The sequence below is a fragment of the Hibiscus syriacus genome, unplaced genomic scaffold (genome assembly GCF_006381635.1).
Source record: "Hibiscus syriacus cultivar Baekdansim isolate YM2019G1 unplaced genomic scaffold, ASM638163v2 tig00002840_pilon, whole genome shotgun sequence".
NCBI lineage: Eukaryota > Viridiplantae > Streptophyta > Magnoliopsida > Malvales > Malvaceae > Hibiscus > Hibiscus syriacus.
In genome coordinates, this window is record NW_024061947.1 from 3245349 (window position 1) to 3264827 (window position 19479).

The window sequence follows — 19479 nt, forward strand, 5'->3', positions numbered from 1 at the left end:
TTTGTTGACAGTCAGCCGCCCCTTCGCTGTGAAGTTGAGCTTGTGCTGTCTTGAGTCCAGTATCCTTCGCTGTGAAGTTGAAATTGGCTCTGAAATTGGGAAGCCCCTTCGTCGTGAAGTTGAGCCCCGAATACACGATATCCTCCATCGTGGAGTTGAAATCATGGACGTGCGGGTACGATTCCCTTCGTCGTGAAGTTGAAACCGCGGATGACCCCTTCGTCATGAAGTTGAGCCTTGACTTGAATATCCTTCGTCGTGAAGTTGAAATCTAAGTATTGTATGTTGCGAGTGGACACGATTCCCTTCGCCATGAAGTTGAAACCGTGGATAACCCTTTTATTTTGGCTTCGAGTTAGATATCCTCCGTCGTGAAGTTGAAATCTACTATCGAGCAAATTGTCTCGCTTCGAGTTCAATATCCTCCGTTTCAAAGTTGAAATTGACTCTAGCTAAAACCTGAAAAAGTTATGCATATATGTGATGCTATTAATGCAATGCTCTTAGGTGTACCTAAAATGCACATGCAACATATGTTATCTTGGGGCTCTGGAGAGAAATCTCGATCTCCGGTTGCCTGTCTGGAATCATGATTCTGGAATCTTGAAATTTCGATCCCTGGTCTTGATTTCTTCAAATGTTGAAATCTGATGTGCATATTTTGTTTTTTTTATCCTTGATCCGGGAAATACTTCTCGACCATCTCAAGTATATGCATGAGCCTTGATCGGCTTCCGGGTACTTGTACTTTTCAATGAATCTTTGTACAGTAATATGCGATTATCTTTTACATAAGTAGATAAATCATTGAGTTTAAGTTCAATTCAAGATGCTCGAAAGGAATTCATTTAGAGAAAAAGATTGTCTTTATTCATGAGGGAGAAAAAGAAAAAATAATACATGACAAACATTTTGGAAAAAAAATACATGATGAAGTATGAGATCTCGATAATGTGGGTACTTCTGAACTGAAAAGCCATCAGGCGACTTTAAACACAGCCTTTGCCAAGGGATCGTTGAAAATGCGACAACGTTCTTGAGAGTGCAACCTTTCTCCAACTTGTTGAGTTTGTAGGAGATTCAGATGTCGGGATGTTTCCACTGTCTGGATTTCTTGAACTGATATCCAAATCGCCCTTTCGGGTTTTCAATTTGGGCCCATCCTTGGTTGCAAGATTCCCTTTGCGGGTTTTCATCTTGAACCCACCTTATTTTTCTTTTCTTTTTCTTTTGTTCTTTTTTCTCTTTTTTTCTCTTTTCTTTTTCTTTTTTCAATTTAGGGCGCCCTTTCGGGTTTTCACCCTAAACGTTTTTCTTTTTTATTTTTCTTTTTTTCAACTTAGGACGCCCTTTCGGGTTTTCATCCTAAGCGAAGTACTTTTTGACTGCATCTGAGTTGATGGGATGTGGTAGTTCAGGTCCGTCCATATCAACCAGGACAAGGGCTCCTCAAGAGAAGGCCTTTTTCACGACGTAAGGTCCTTCCCAATTTTGCGTCCATTTTTCTCAAAAATCTTTCTGAACTGGCCATATTCTTTTTAGCACTAGATCTCCCTCGCAGAATATTCTCGGGCGCACCTTTTTGTCATATGCTCGGATCATTCGTTTCTGATAGATTTGACCATGATGAATGGCTTTCAGTCTCTTTTCATCTATCAGATTAAGTGATCATATCTGGATTGTACCCACTCTGCATCATCCAGTTTGACTTCTACCAAGACCCGGAGTGACGGAATCTCTACTTCAATGGGTAGCATTGCTTCCATTCCATAAGCTAGTGAAACTGGAGTTGCCCCAGTCGAGGTTCGTACCGAGGTTCGATAGGCGAACAAAGCGAAAGGCAACTTGTCATTCCAGTCTTTGTAAGTTTCAGTCGTTTTTTCCACTATCTTCTTAATGTTTTTGTTTGCTGCTTCTACTGCTCCGTTCATCTTTGGTCTGTAAGCAGTGGAATTGTGATGTTTTATGTTGAACTGTTCACAAGTAGTATTCATCATTTTGTTGTTCAAGTTTGTAGCATTATCTGTAATGATCCTTTCAGGTAGACCATACCCACATATAATCTCTTTCTTCAGAAACTTGGAAATAATGGACTGAGTGACACTGGCATATGATGCAGCCTCTACCCATTTTGTGAAATAGTCAATCACTACGAGAATGAAACAATGACCATTCGAACCCTTCGGATGGATTTGTCTGATAACGTCCATGCCCCACACTGAGAAAGGCCAGGGCGATGTCATTACGTGAAGTGGATGAGGTGGAACGTTAATTTTATCTCTATAAATCTGACATTTATGACATTTTCTTGCATAGTTGATGCAATCACTTTCCAGTGTGGACAACAAATATCCGTATCTTATTATTTTTCTTGACATCATATGTCCATTTGCATGTGCTCCACAAACTCCATCATGTACTTCTTTCACTATCATTTTTGCCTCTTCAGCATCGACGCACCTTAACAGGACTTGATTATGGCTTTTCTTGTATAAAACCTCTCCGTCAAGGACGTATCCAGCTACCATCCTTCTAAGGGTTCTCTTATCAATTTCGGTGGCTTTTTCTGGATAACTCCGATGCTTGATATACTGTAAAATGTCGTAGTACCAAGGCTTAGTGTCTTTCACTTATTCAATTTGGTAACAGTGATCCGGGTACTCATACGACTGCATGTCGATTGGCATCATTTCAACCTCCCCGCTAGCCTTGAATGCGGCTGTCAAGGTAGCTAAAGCGTCTACCATTTGATTTTCTTCTCTTGGCACATAGTGGAAGATGACTTCGTCGAACTCTTCGAGCAGATTCAGTACTAGTTTTCGATACTCTAGCAGCTTTACATCCTTGGTTTCCCACTCTCCGCGGAGCTGATAGATTACTAATGCTGAATCTCCATATATCCGCAAGGTTTTTATGCATTGCCCCAGTGCAGCTCGGATTCCCAAGACACATGCTTTATACTCCGCCATATTATTGGTGCAATCGAAGTTAAGTCTGCTAGTAAATGGGTAGTGACTCCCTTCTGGAGAAATTAGGATTGCCCCGATTCCATATCCTAATGTATTTGACGCACCATCGAAATGCATTTTCCAGGAACTGTCCGTTGAAGTCCCTGCTTCTTCTAAGGATATAGCCATCAATTCTTCGTCTGGGAAGTCAAAGTCCAAAGGCTCGTAACTCTCATCGGTTCTACTTGCCAATAACTCCGATATGGCACTCCCTTTTAATACTTTCTGGCTCACGTACTCGATGTCAAATTCAGACAAGAGCATCTGCCATCAGGCTAACATTCCAGATAGAGCAGGTACACCCATCATGTACTTAAGGGGATCTAACCTGGAAATCAACCAAGTGGTATGATACAACATGTATTGTCGGAGTCTTTTTGTAGCCCAGACTAAAGCACAAGAAACCTTCTCGATAGGAGAATATCTGACCTCGCAATCGGTGAACTTCTTGCTTAAATAGTAAATGGATCTTTCCTTCTTCCCGGATTCATCATGTTGACCTAAAACACACCCCATTGAGTTCTCGAATATGGAGAGATACAAGAACAAAGGTTTTCCCGGGATAGGGGACATCAGGAAAGGAGTGTGAGACAAATACTCCTTTACTTTCTCGAATGCAATCTTCATCCCACGCTCCAACGTTGTTCTTTCGGAGAAGACGGAAGATTGGATCACACTTGTCGGTTAACTGGGATATGAATCGTGCTATGTAATTCAATCTACCTAGAAAACCTTGAACCTCCTTCTGTGTTCATGGAGGAGGCAGATTTTGGATAGCTTTGACTTTATCAGGATCGCCTTCGATGCCTTTTCTGCTGACCACAAAGCCTAATAGTTTCCCAGATGTTACCCCGAAGGTGCACTTGCTAGGGTTCAATCTTAGTTGGAACTTTCTCAATCTCTGGAAGAGCTTCCTCAAATTCTCGACATGTTCATTCTCGGTTTACGCCTTGACAATCATGTCATCAACATAAACTTCGATTTTTTTGTGCATCATGTCGTGGAACAGGGTCACTATAGCTCTCTGATATGTTACCCCAGCATTCTTCAGTCCGAAGGGCATCACCTTGTAGCAGAAGGTTCCCCATATTGTGACGAATGTGGTTTTCTCCATGTCTTCAAGATGCATCTTGATCTGGTTATATCCCGAGAATCTATCCATGAATGAAAAGAAAGCGTTCCCGGCTGTATTGTCTACCAACGTGTCAATTTAAGGCAAAGGAAAGTTGTCTTTAGGGCTCGCCTTGTTAAGGTCCCAGTAATGTAAAGAGGCGGGAATATTATAGGCTCCCGTTGAAGTTCGCCTCCAGTTAACCTGGCTAGTCTTCTTTCACTGTTCTTCTGAACTTCCTTCCTCTTTTCATGGTAACTGGGCTGAAAATCGAGCCCAAACTGATCTAACTTCAAAATAGGGAGGACTGGATTGATCCTTCCTTGTAGTAACTTCCCAAACCCCTTCCGATTTTAGCACCTCGGCCTAAGGTTTACCTGATCTCCATCTTTGTGCATTCGAAGAGTCGGGGTCTTGGAATTTTCTTTCCTTCCGCCACGAATGTGGCATTCACAAATTCTAAGGAGCGGAACGAGCACTCTACCGCTCCCTTATCCACCTCGATGTATGGGGCCTCCGTGGTCACGCTTGCCACGATATCCTCCTTAGCATTGATAATTACCAAGGCCCCGTCAATAACAAATTTAACTTTTTGGTGCAGCGTGGAGGGTACTGCACCTACTTGATGAATCCATGGCCTTCCCAAAAGATAACTATAGGACGGCATGATATCTATCACAAGGAACTCGATGTCATAGGAGGTAGGTCCGATGGTCAACGGTACCTCTATATTGCCAATAACCTCTCTCTTGGTCCCATCAAATACTCGGACCACGTTCTGATAGGCTCTCATATGAGATGTATCTATTGGAAACCTTTTCAATGTCATTAAAGGCATCACGTTCAGGGCTGAGTCGTTATCGATCAATACGCTCGGTAAAGCGTACCCCTTGCAATATGTAGTAATATGCAATGCCTTTGTTCGGCTTCTTCCTCCGGATGGAATCTCATCATCTGAAAATGAGATGAGATTTTCAGCTTGAATATTATTCACCAGTCGATCCATCTTACTGACTGGTATGTCTTGTGGCACAAACGTTTGATTAAGGACCTTCAACAATGCTTCTCGGTGTGCCTCTGAGTTTAGAAATAGTATCAGCATTGAAGTACGTGTAGGTAAACTGTGGAGCTGTTCTACAATGTTGTACTCACTGTGCTTCAAGATCTTGAGGAACTCTTTAGCTTCTTCCTTCTTTATGGGTTCGTTGACAGCTAACACATCTTATTTGAATGGCTCAAGTGGTCTTTGTCCCACTTTGTCATCACATCCTTTAGAAGTACTCACTTGGCATTCGTACTTCCATGGAACTTGTCGATTGTCCTTGTCCTGAAAAGGCCGAGGTGCTGTGATCACCACCCTGTCTTGTGTTGTTGTTGTCGTCTTCGCTTTAGGGGTAATTATCAGAGGACCACCCCTGCCATACCCCATATCAGATGATTCTTTAGAAGTGCAAACATCTTCTTCCGAAGAATCTTGAATTTTCTCGTAAAATTCCAGCTCTTTCCGGTCTATCATGAGTTGGACTAACGATATGAACTCTGGGCATTCTTACACATTATGCCCCTCTTCGTTGTGGTAACAACAAGAGTTACCATCTCCTATCCTTGTTGCCCGTGAATAGGGTGTAAGAAGCCTCACCTTTACCATTTGGCTCCATACCCAAGCCAAAGGAGCTTTAACTTCTGAAACACAAGTTTTGACTCTCTTACCATTCTCTATGGTGATTGCGTTGATCCCGGTCTATGGATGATTAGGCAAGGGATTCTGGGCAACGTTCGATGCTCCGGAGTTGAAATGAATCCAATTCTTGTTTCGTATTCGTTATACAAGCCTTTTGAATGCGAGATAGTTTTCGATTGAATGCCCCTGCACACCTCGATGATATTCGCAGTTGGCATTTTCGTCATACCACTTTGGATATGGGGGCTTTATCGGATCCATTGGGTAGGGTGATACTGTGTGAGTATCGAAGAGTTGTTGATATAACTCTTTATAGCTTATAGGAATGGGATTGAACTGCTCCATTTCCCTTTCTCTCCTTGGTTCTCTCTGAGATTGGTTAGAAGTACCAGATGGTACAGCTGCAGCTATTTTTGAATTTGAGATCGAAATACCTTTGCTAGCGTTGTAGGTGTTGACATTGTTGATCTCGCGGTCCTTGTTCTTCACGGGAGGCTTTCTACTAGAGTCACCTCCCTCAATATTTCCTTATTTTATGGCCAGTTCAACCATCTCACCAGCCATGACTAAATCTGAGAAACTTCCCGACGTGATTGCTACTAAATGTCCGAAGTAAGGTGTCTTCAGGGTCTGTACAAACAGCTTTATACTTTTCTTTTCATCCAATGGTGAATGAACTTGCACAGATAAATCCCTCCACCTCTGTATGTACTGTCGGAAACTCTCGTTATGCTTCTTCTCCAGGCTCTGCAGCATAACTCGGTCTGGTCTCATATCATTGATATGATTGTACTGCTCTAAGAAAGACTTGGCTAAGTCTTTCCACGTCTTGATATGAGTTCGGCTAAGCTGGTTGTACCATTGGATAGTTGAACCGGACAGGCTCTCCTGAAAGTAATGGATCAAGAGTTGGTCATTTCCCCCGTATCCTGTCATCTTCCGACAGAACATAGTGATATGGGCTGAAGGGCAGCTGTCCCCGTCGAACTTTTCAAACTCAGGAATTTTAAATTTTGGTGGAAGCACCAAATCGGGAACCAAACTTAGTTCCATTGCATCCACACCATAATAATCATGGTCTTCTTGGACCATCTTCATTTGATCTTCTAACATCCTGATCTTTTCTTCCATATTCCTTGCCTTATCCTCCTCGTCAAAATCCGGGATAGGGCAGTCGTCCGGATGACTGTCAGGTTTCGCCGCAGAAGTCTATAAATTTGCTGCTGATACAGCTTTCCCTTTGGCGGCGGATAAGTCACCTTGCAGTCCGGGTAAGGTCCCGGATGAGACAACCACTTGTGGGGTTGGTGGTATGGTTATCCCCTCAGATGCACCTTCTTCGGATGCACTTGTCTGTTGTTGTAAACCAGATAACTTAGCCACGATCTGGTCGACTAGGGACTCTGTACTTTTCTTAATGGACTCCATAGTACGTTGACTGTTCTGAGCCATTTTTTCCTCTAATTCTTTCTGCAGTCTTACCATGTTCTCCTCAATCTTCTCGATTCTGGCATACATTTGTTTCTTTTTTGCACGAGTGTTGTGAGGGTGATGCGTATCTAATGCTTGCGGTGGTACGCTTGGTGTCTGAGACATATTCTATTAGTTAATACGAATGTATAAACATGGAAAATATAAAATAAAAACAAACATGAAATATAAAATGCAAGAAATGCAATGCATGCTATATGCAATTTGGAGGCATTGATCCATAAAAGTGTCCATTATTATAAACAATCCTTATTCAGACAAAAATGTTTTATCTTTTAAGAGACATAAAAACAAATTAAAGGTACATTCGGACTAAATCCTCTAGACCCCTAACAGCTTCTAGTAGGTTGACAAGTCTTCTGCCTTCATCTGTCACTGGTTGAATGCCTTGTCGAACCACTCCTGCTTCCCTTGCTAGGCCGTTAAGATGACGAGCCGCCTTCTGTACTTGTTCAAAGAAATCACGGATGGTTGCGTCTCTGGCCCTTATCCTTCGTTGTGCTTGCTCCTATCTACAACAGCTTCTAACTCAGCTATTGTCTTGCCATCATTTTCATGTTGTTTCTCTAAGTCCGCCACCCAGATTCTTAAACGTTGGTTCTAATGTTGACTGTCTGCCAAGCGCCTTTGAGCAGTCTTCAGCTGTTCCTTCCAACCTCTTTCATCAGGCCCCTCGAACTTCCTTTTCAGACTGTGAGCTTCGTCTTTCCAGTATTCAGAGGTTACTTTCAACTTGGAGTTATCTTTGACTTTATCTTGATACCCCTTTCTCAAATCTTCGAGCTCAAAATGAACTCTTTTCTGTTCTCTTTCTAGTTTGTCTGCTTTATCTTTCTGTGAGTCGGCATCGAGCTTCCATTGATAACGTTCAGCTTCTAGTTCCTTAATCCTCTGCTTCAGCTCATTATTCATAGCTTCAAACTCTGCCTTGGCTATCTCAAGTTCGGAAGGGACAGTCCTGAGATGTTCTTCCATAGTCTGAGTGTCTTCACAGTCTGGAACCGAGACGTTATCATTCTTTCTCAATTTTTGCCACTCCACATAATCCGGAGTAAGCATGTCTCTAGCAGCAACGACATCCATTCGAAATACTTTCTTCCATGACTCAGATGCTTCCTTGATCATCTTTTTATAACTGTCACCGCTATACACAAACTCTGATTTAATTAGTTCGTATGTTGCGGGGACAAACTGACATGCCCCATAATGTCTAAGTGCTAACAACAGAGCATACCCAACTGTACCCCAAAGTCCGAGTAAGATCATAGTATCAGAATCTCCACACCGGAAAAGAACGTCACCAATGAACAACCAAGGGGCTCTCCAAGTAATATCCCGATCTTGAAGATGTGTAAAGACTTTCATCCACTTTTCTTTTGAAGCACCTTCATGCCATTTCCTAGTGATGAATTCTTCCAAAGGTGAATAGGTAGTGCTAAACCGGCGATAGGCCACCCCGTTAGTCTTTCAAAAGTGGCTGTGGATCCAGACTTGAAGGAGCTGAGTACATCCAACGAACCTTCCTCCGCCAGCTCTTCTACAATGGTTGAGAGATCGAAAGGTTTTGGCTAAGATGGCTGGCGCTGGGTTGACTCGCTTGGGAAGTTGTTCAAATAGTTCTACCACGGCTGCGTCGATGCACCCAAAGTCTTCGAAAAGATAACCAAACCGTACAGACCTAGCGTAAAAAGGTCTATAGTTTTCCATTCATCAGGGTGGTTCTTCATTAGTTGCCTTATATGAATCCACTCGATTCCTTCCCCGTTACCTTTGTGTCGAAGTCGATCAGTCACCCATTTTTTATCAACCCCTGCAATCTTAGCCAGTCCGTTCTTGAAAGGCTGACTCTTGATGTGTTTGATATATGCCCTCTCTAGTCTGATGTTTTCACAATGCAGCAGGGTAGTATACTCTTCGATAGTAAGCACCATGTCCTCCCGGTTGAAGGTGAAGCAACTATATCCCGGGTTCCAGAATTGAACTAAGGCTCTGATTAAGGGCTCGTCAGTCTTAACATGAAGTAAAAGTGCAATGTCACAGTATCGTTTGCTGAACTTCTATTTCCGATCATTCTTCCAACTGTCCCAGATGTCTCGAAGCTCTTGCACATTGTTTTGTTTTAGGCTGATAGAGGCGTAGTTCACCAGCTCTGACACATAACTTCCCTGAAGACTGTCTCCTTTTTCCTTCTGAGTCTTCTCGGACCATAGTCGTACCTCGGGGTTTTCAATCTCTTGTATTACAACACCTTTGTCCATTAATTCAGATTATTTTGTGTGTAATAAACGCTTTTTAAGGATCAATAGCCTCTCGTAATGATGCAAATGCTAAAAAATAAACACAAAGGCAAACAAGTCAATAAAAGATAAATAAAAAAATGACGAAAGAAAAATAAGAAAATTAAGAAGAAAAAACATGGTTAGGGCAAAAATGTCCTAGGGTTTGAAATAGGGTTTTGGGGTAGGCTCTATTTCTCCATAGTCTTCCGGTTTAGGTTCTAAAAAACGGTACCAGAGTTTTCCTTGCCGGTTCCCCCTTGGGCTTGCCAGACCCTTAGTCCTAAACCCATCACAGGCTCGTGTGGACTAAGTTAAACTCGAGAGGACACATTCCCTTATGCCCGCACGGTGAATAAATTCACACGAAGACATAAGGTATATGAATCCCGAAGGCTACTTGCTAGGCCCGCACGGTGAATAAATTCACACGAAGGTGTCGCTTTCACCCCCACTTAAAACAGGGTTTGGAGCTCGGGTATAGAGCCTTAAGTGAAAAAAGATTTGAAGGATGAAATCATGAGAAAACGATTAGTACAACTATTTACTCGAAAATATAATCAAAAGTAAGTAAAAGGATCGAGATGTTACCTTAAAATTTAAACTTACCATTTTCGTTAAAAAGACAACTGAAAATTACCTTAGCCTGAATCACTTAGTTGTGTCCCCAGCGGAGTCGCCAAGCTGTCGTAACCGTCTTTCGGTTGGGCCCCGAAATCGGGCTTCTACGTGAGTGAATTGGGTTGGAGTCACCACCGATCATTTATTTTATAAAAAATAGGTTGACCAGATACTTTATTTCTTACCTGATCTGCGTCTTACCAAAATTGTGTCGGATTCGGGAGTCGGTTACAGTCAAGGAAGGGTTAGCACCCTTGAACTGCCCTTTCAGTACTACGCCATTTTCAGTTGTCTTTAATTAAGAAAATTATAAGTTTAAATTGAAAGGTAAAATATCGATCCGAATACTTACCTTAGACAAATTTGAAAACATCCTTTAAAAAAAATCAAGGAACGCGTTAGAAAAAAATGATAAGACCCAACAAAAAATAAAGATAAGTGAAATGAAGGAGACGAAATAAAACGAGTAAAGAAAGACAAAGACAAGAATGGGATAAAGATAACAAGTAACACCATAAACAAAATAAAAATAGAGAAACAAGAATAAGAGGATAAAGAAAATAAGTAAATAAAATAAACTAAATATAATAAATAAAATGAAAAGAGTAAAAAATGAAATAAATAAAACATAGGAAAATAATAGTATAAATAATATATACATATGGATAAGTAAGAAAATAGCACATATATACGCATATTTACAAAATAATGATATAAAAGAAATACATATAACTATAATAGGATAAAGTAATAAAAATACTTATTATAGTAAATAAATATATATATAAAAAGAAAGGGGGAAATAATAATAATAAAGAAATAATTATATATATATATATAAATACTAATGGAGAAACAAAATAAAATAAAAAATATTTAAATAGGCCAAAATCAGAAACTAAAAAAAAGAAACTCAACTGCGAAGGGATCAGATTGTAAGAAAGATAAATTGGGTGCCCAAATTAAAGTAAAATCGAGACTATAGGCCGAATTAAATCGAATTTTGGGTTAAAATGGAACATTTTAAAACAGAAGAGCACCAAAACGTGGTTGACCCTAATTGCTTCAGAAACACGCAAGTCCAGGGTGAGAAATGGGTCAACACGCGGGCCAAATTGGGTCCATGGGTCTCATATAAAAGTCAATTTTTTTAAAAAAAAATTTCTCATTTCTTCATTTGAAAACCGAGAGCCCCTCAAATTCTTCATTTTCTCTCATTGTTCTTAAAAATAAAGAAAACCGGCCAACATTCAACCAGATTTCCAGAAATCGGCGGTTGCTCTGCCTCGCGCCGCTTCGCCACCGTCGTTCAATGGCGGCGACCGCCATTCACCGGCGGTAAAACCCCAAAAAATTTGATTTTTTAAAGCTCCCAACCCCCTATTTCAAAATATTCGAATAGTTTCTTCAAAAACGGCCTCGGGAGGGCTAGATCTAAATAGATAGATCCCGATAGCCCTCCCCATTCATCGGCCAAAGATCGTTCCTTTCGTGCTTTTCAAATCAATAGAGATACACAAAGCGGGGAATAGCCATATGCAAGCCAAGAATACGCTGAATCGAAGGTAAAAAAAAAGAAAATATACCTCTTTTATTTCTTTTTCGAAATGCTCTACAAGCGTTCGGACTCTCTTTGCGCTTGCTATTGTGAACTTGTGTGTGTTTGTCACGTAGTAATCTCTCTCTGATTGAGTGAATCCGTGTGTTACAACGAGTTTAATTACACTTATTTATACTGGAAAAAAACCTATTTTTAGATTACATATTTGAGTCCTAACCATACTGGTCTTTGTTGTTTGCACGTTTCTTGACTTGATTTATTGCAAAGGAAACCGGCGTTGGGGATGTGGAGCAAAACGTGCGGCGCGGGGGGACCTTGAGCGAAGGAGGCGGCGCGCTAGGGTTTCTGGAAACCCTGGTCCTCGAATGGCACTGAGAGATTAGGAGATTAGGGTTCACTTGGGTCATGTGTTCTGGGTTAATATTGGACTGTTGTAAAACGGGCTGCTGGGCCACAATTTTATTTATTCCTTGTAATGGATCTTGCAATGTACCTGTACACGTAAAATAATAACAAAATAAATAATATGTTATATGTTATATATATATATATATATATATATATATGTAACACATGAATGGATGAAATGGGGTGTCTACAGCTATCATCAATAAATATATCATATAAGTTAATATAAGTGCATATGTATACTAATTTTGAAATTCAAAGAGTTTGATATGTTCGAATGAAAAACAGATACACATGTGTTTTTCTTAATTTGGGTCTCTTTAGTCTGTTAGTAATTGGTAACTTTGAGAGAGGATAATAAAATAATATAAATACAAGTATAACAAAAATCATTCTTCATACAAAATTATAAAATATTACATATTAGATTTTCTTTCCCAGCTACGCTCAGGATTTAAGTAATTAATTAAATCTTAATTATATAAAATAATTACTATTAAAATACTCTATCTAAATAAATTTAGAATTGTACTATAATAACACGAATCAAATTACCTTAGTGATTAAAGTAATGATTGTTATTTCTAGAGGTACTAGGTTTGAGCATCAGAGACTACAAGATATTTGAGCGTTCATTTTCAAATGATTGTAAATCTTTAAAATAGATATTACGACTTATAATCAGCGTAGATTACTAAAAGAAAGAAAGAAATGATCATACTGTAATAATTTTAAAATATTACGTAAATGTTATGAATAATATTAACGTGAATGTTTTTCGCCTTTCATCTTCCTAAATTCTTAATTTTTCATCTTTTTATAATATTTATTTTATTGTAACGATTCGAATTTTCATGTCAATATTCAAACGTTGACTCGAGACATGGATAGATCAATTAATAAGTATGGTTAGATATATTGAAAATAATTGAAGTCTAATCGGATAAGAATTAGACCCAAATAATTATAAAAAGAGAAATTTTGAATTGATAATAAAAGAATTAGAGGTGTGATTTATCTATGTATTTATGATAAAGATGGTTGAATCTCAGTCAAATATTCTTCTTTGACTGTGGAAGAGGGCTGAATAGTGATGTTATCCCCCATCTCTCCTTTGATCTTTTTCATCATCTATTTCTCTCTCTTTTCCAAAACCTAGAACTTTATTGTAAAAAAGGAGCAATCTTTCTAAGCTTTAGACAAGATTCAGAATTGGAGAGTAAAACTTGTTACCAGCATCTCAAAAGTCTAGAAAAGAAAACTCATCACTTTCACGTAGGTGGTGTAAAGCTACTAAGGAGGTTTTAAGATGGTAAATCATGGAGCTTGTTCCAAGCTTCTTTCATTACATTTTATAAATTTTAATTTCGTGTTATTACTTTTTTTTTTGAATTTTGTGTTTGATTAACGTATTCTCTCTCTGTAATATTTTTGGGGGTCATAAATGTGATGTTTTATACGTAAAATATATACATTTTGAATGTTTTGATTGATAAGTATATGATATGATAATTTCGATGACATTTTATACTAGAAAATTATAAAAACAACGCTATATGATGTACTGTTAGTGCCATGAGCTTTAAAACCCGGCAACTGACAACCAAATACATATCCCTGGTATCTGTGGTCCCACAAAATAAAGACCAAGCAACCAACGGTTTTGCAATACATTAGTATTTCACAGGTAAAGCAAACATGCACAAGCCTTAAATATTCATGATTACACAACACATAAGCCAAGTTTCAAAGTTTACATTGGATCAGTTTAAACCACCTATGTTTATAGTCAGATCCAACATTTACATACAATAAAGCCGTTAGCAGCTTCCACACCACTCCCATGATATCAGTACTGCTCCCAGGACGTGGTAAAGAAGAGCTGTAAGTAAAAGATAAGCCAAGAATGATTTGCCTAGCAACCCAAAACACGTTGCACAAACCCCCAACAGCTAATGCAACGCCGGTTCAATTCGGTTGCTGCCAGAGAGAAAGCTAATCCCTCGGTATCGAACTTTGAGGTAGCAGCAAACAGTGATCTGTTGGTGCAACCCACCCGTCGGCCATAACCGAGCCACGCCCGGTGTCCATCATCACAGGGAAAGAGTGGAACGACAGTCCAAGATGATTGATCGGGGCATTGTGACCAAAATCTTCCCTCGAGTACATGCTGGTCACTTCTGAACCCGAAAGTGTCGAGCCTCCTCCGATTGCTTCCTTGGACGAGTTCATGGTTCCACTATCAGATTGCAGGACTTTGGAGTTTTGTGAGCCTGTAGGGTGAAAAACTTGTCCTTCGCCGGCTATCTTCGTCTCTGTTCCGTTTGAAGTTTTCGTGTTCAAGAAACGGCCACCGCATCCCCTCAGTCGACGCATCGCGTGCAGGTGGCGAGAATAGTGCATATATGGCTGTGGAACAAAAGCAGAAGCCTGAATATTTCCAAGAAACTTTGGCAAAAACTTTCCAAACCAAAAGAAGAGAGATAATACCTTGCGAGCTTTAGTGAGTTTATTCTCAAGAGCAGCAGCCTTTGCACGGGATTGCCGACGCCTCATGATTCCATTGTACTGCTTGGCATTTACATAAATCGGTCCATTCTCTGATGCCAAATTCAGTGGCAGCATAACACGCCCCTATTTCACATGGAACACATAAAATCAGGATAAGCTATCCATCCCAAGCACTGAAGAAAGATACTATAGCTTCATAATTAGTATGTAAAACAGACTTGAATCGAAATCAAAATAATGGAAGACAAACCGGAACCGGAGGTCCATAGGTTGAGAAAATTCCATAGCATTGATCCATGTAAGGGTATTTTGCACAGACCTATGGTTGGATTAAGCAAGGATGAAACATGTTAGAAAAGATAAAAGATTCAGTTTACGTACGGAAGTTCAAACAAATACTGTTATTACCATTGGCTGACCAAATCCTAGCTCAAAGCGAGTATGCTGTTCTGATGTAGCTGATTGCAGGACGGCCAGAGGTTTCTGTCCATCCTCTGAACCTTTGCCATCGCCTGAATGGGAAATCATGCCATCTTATTAAAAGCTTTTAAAAATAAATAATTTTTTTATATATATTTTTAATAGTATTAGATGATTATACGATACTATTTGTTTAAATTTTTTTAGACATTAACAACGAACACACATTGCAGATATAGTTGTTCGAATCCAGAATCTCTGGACAGAATAACACTCCCTTATATCATTGGGACTGCTTGATGGGTTATATATCTTTTAGTTTATGACAATAAGTTTATAAAAATGTATTCCAACAACGCATCACATGTAGATTCTTAATAAATTACGTAAATGATCAAAGTTGACGTTAAACCGGGCTAGCACGCTAGAAATAACAAAATAGTGTTAAAAAACATTTCAAAGATGCTTCAACTTGCCTTGTCCTTAAGTTTCCAATATCCTATAGACATCAACTCAACTTCTAACTACTTTATCTAATATTGGAAAAGAGGCATTCATACTTCAAAAGTAAAAGAATTCTATATATTTCCAAGTACATTCACTTTTTAAAAGACAGATTTACCTGAATTAGGGCTGTAAATGAGACGAGATATATTGTGAGCTACTCGAGATCGACTCGGTCAAGGCTCGATAAATACTCGGATCGAATGGACTCGACTCAAAAAACTTGAGAGCACCTCTAAAATATAATATATTAAGATTTTATTTTTTTTAAAAATAAATTATTAATAATATTAACATTTATGTGTTGATTTTTTTAAAAAAAATACAATGAGGTTTTCATGTATTTAAGGTTCAGGTTCGAGTTTCAGGCTTCAATCGAGTTAAGTTTAAGATTTTTTTCTTCTTCATTTCGAGCATTTTCGAGCTACTCATGAGTTTTAATTCAGGATTTCGAGTTCGAGTCGAGCTTGAACATTTTAAGCTCGTGAGTATTCGAGCCGAGTCAAGCTCCATTTAAGAGTTTTCAAGTAGAGTCGAGCTCAGAAATACTCGAGCTCAACTCGACTTGTTTACACCCCTAACCTGAATATAGGGGTGAGCAAAATTCAACTCAACTTGAAAAAAATTAAATTTTTCGACTCGTAATTTCATAAATTTGATTAGACTCAACTTGAAAAGATTTCAAATTCAAGTTATAAAATAGAACTCGAATAACTCAAATTTTTTAGTAATTAGTGGATTGATTTTCAAGTTTGAGTCGAGTCTCTCGACTCTACATGATATATGTATATAGCATATGAGAAAATATGAAAAATATATTTATGTATATCATATATGGTTATAAAAAAACCGTTTGAATTATAATAAAAAAAATACCATAATATTATAAATATCTACAAAAAAAAATTTAAACAAAAACTCAACCAACTCGACTCGACTTGAAAATTTTTTGAATAAATTATGAGTTATAAAATAGAACGCATCAACTCGACTAATTTAAAATTCTTTTACTCGACTCAATTGAATACTCACCCAACTTGAATAGATGGGAGGAAAGAGGAGAAAAATTAAAAGATGAAAACATGTATTTGTTTCCTTTTGTTGTGCCTAGTGAGTAAGATGGAAAGAAAATAAAAGGAGTTTTTAAGCCACTTTGCCTGCCATATTTTTATATATAATGCTAAATTATCCTAAACTCTTCTATACATAAATTCGAGCACTCGAATTAACGTCCTTTTATATATTAAAACAATAACGATGTTAACTGAATTAAGATTCAATAATTTGGCAGTCACAATTTCTTTTTCTGAATAAAATGCAGTCACAATTTTTATCTCTAAACAAATTGTGATAAAATATGGATATAGTTTAAGTCAATAATGTAAACTTCCTTGACAATCTTCAAATCTATGAACTCTACTGGTACGTTCTTCTCCCCATGTTTAAATCAAAGTTCAAAAAGGGGAAAATGTAGAAATAAATACATTCCTACAGAGAATGCAAGTTTTATATAAGCCCAGGCATACAATATATTTTAGATTTGTTGTATGTATTTTTTTATTGAAAATATATTTTCAGATATTATATTTTTGTAAATTCGTCTATTTCTAAAATTTTAAAAATTCACCCCACATAAAATCTTGCATCCATAAAAACCACATGATTTTAAGAGATAAACCCAAAAATTGAGATGAGATTTACCAGGGAATAAGGTGAACTGAGCAGGACGCCCTTTGTTCACTCCTTGTTCAGCTTGTTTAGACCAAGGGAGTTGGTCTCCATTAGAAGGACGTTCCATCAACACGGGCTTCAATTGGCCACAAGATTCTCCATAAATGGACGCCTGAGATTTAAGGGCAGTCCACCAAGTCTGTGATGGTACTTGTGCCAACTGTCCCATGGGATCACGCACATTTCCATCATGTTCTTTAACATACAGAGTTTGCATGGCCATCCTAATTTCTCAAACTGAGTAACTATACTCCAATTATCAAGTAGTTCCTGCAATATAAAACATGAAATTGAACATGAATCGCAAGACTTCTTTAACTTGGATTTTCATGTGACTACAAGAAAAAAAACAAACCCAGAATTAGTAAATAGAAAAAAGGGCAAAACCCCCGTAGCTAAAGGTAAAAGAAAGGAAAGAAACTAAAATCTCAGATAGAGAAAAAAGGGTAAAAAAAAAACAGAAAGAGATCATCAAATACTGAACCAAAGAAGAAGAAGAAGAGATCCAGATGATGATAACATGAAACTAAACAGAAAAATGATGAAAAAAACAAAGAATAAAGAGATCAAAGAACTCACAAGAGTGGTAAAATGAAAGAGGAGAAGCCGGTGGCGCGGATTTTTCTTAGTTGTAGAGAGAGCCCCTTCTGTTAGGAGCCATGTCGGCACAATTTCAAGGCAAAGAAATTAGAGAAGAACTGTGAATCAGGGACAAAGAGAGTGGGGTTGAGGGGGCCGATAAGCGTACAAGTGTAATGGAACTACAGGCTGCTTTCCAATCAGCTTCGGTTATCATGCAACTTTTTTGTACAACTCAATACAGTAGCAACTAGCATTAAAATAATCAAACCAAACCTGTTCCACCTTTCTTTTTAGATAAAAAATCTGTACTCTAAATATAATTTGCCGTAACTTGTATTGCTTTGGGTTTGTTTTTTCTGATAACTACAAATATTTGTATATTTAAACAATCTATTAATGTTTGGGTTCAAGTTTATCCGAAGGCCTTTGTACGCACAAGACCTAATCTTTCGGTTCCTTATATCTTAGCTGTACTAGATTCAGTTTAACATATCTTGCTGCAATCAAGAGGCGTGGTACGATTATTATTCACATTTTTTGGTTCAGGGGCGATGTAATGTAGTATTCGATTAAGTCGAGTCGAGCCAAGTAAAATAATTTCAAGTAATTCGAGTTGACGAATCTTATTTTACAATTAGAGTTAATTTGAATTTTTTTTTGAGTCAAGTTAAGTTTATAAAATTTGAGTCTAATCGAGTCGATCTTTTGAATTTTTGTTTTAATTTAATTGTGAGTAATTATAATATTATAATATTATTTGGTTTTAATTTAAGTGATTTTTTTATAACCATATATACAATACAAATATGTTTCTTCATATTTTTTTTCATATGTGATATACATATATTATGCAAAGTCTAAGGACTCGACTAAAACTTGAAAATAAATCAACTAATCACTAAAAATTTAGAATTATTCAAGTTGCATTTTTCAACTCGATTTGAATTTGAAATTTTTTCGAGTCGAGTTTAGTTTATGAAATTGTAACTGGAAGTCAATTCGAGTAGAATTAAGTCAAAAAAATCGGTTTTTTAGTTGAGTCGAGTTTTGATCACCTCTAATGATATGATTCTCTTTAAATGAAAAATTCTAGAATGCAAATCATTCATTGCAATTCAACACTAATTTTATAGGGTAAAATTTTCAAATGGTCATTAAATTATATCAAAATTATCCTTTTGAACGTTTAACTTTTAAAAGTTACATAATGAATATTAAATTTTAATTTTGTTACAAAATGGACACAAAACCATTAAGAAATATCTTATTTGACCCTTCAATTATAACTAAAATTTAATTTTACTCTTAATTTTAATTAAAATAATTCTTACTAGGTTAGTTGAATTAAAAATAAAATAGATATAGATACAATAAATATCATATTTTAATTTTATATTATAAATATTAAACATTTACCATATAAATTAAAAATGATTTGATATGATATTATAAAACTATGGATGTATTATTTTTAAATTACATTTAAATTTGTTAAATAAAAGTTAAATGGTTAAATCACATCATTAATAAAAATAATTTTATTATTTGATAATATAAATTTTCATATGTCGAAA

General features: G+C 37.6%; 1 protein-coding gene across 1 annotated transcript; it reads right to left on the reverse strand.

Annotated features, from left to right (window-relative positions):
* Nucleotides 1-13846: 13846 nt before the first annotated feature.
* On the reverse strand, nt 13847-18042 carry LOC120153241 (nuclear transcription factor Y subunit A-10-like). The gene is made up of 6 exons (XM_039165236.1): nt 17903-18042; nt 17294-17593; nt 15077-15180; nt 14919-14987; nt 14648-14791; nt 13847-14566 (listed from the first exon to the last, which is right to left on the reverse strand). Exons 2-6 carry the CDS (start codon nt 17544-17546, stop codon nt 14153-14155), a joined length of 984 nt encoding a protein of 327 aa, XP_039021167.1. The 5' UTR covers nt 17547-17593; nt 17903-18042; the 3' UTR covers nt 13847-14152.
* Nucleotides 18043-19479: the final 1437 nt, after the last annotated feature.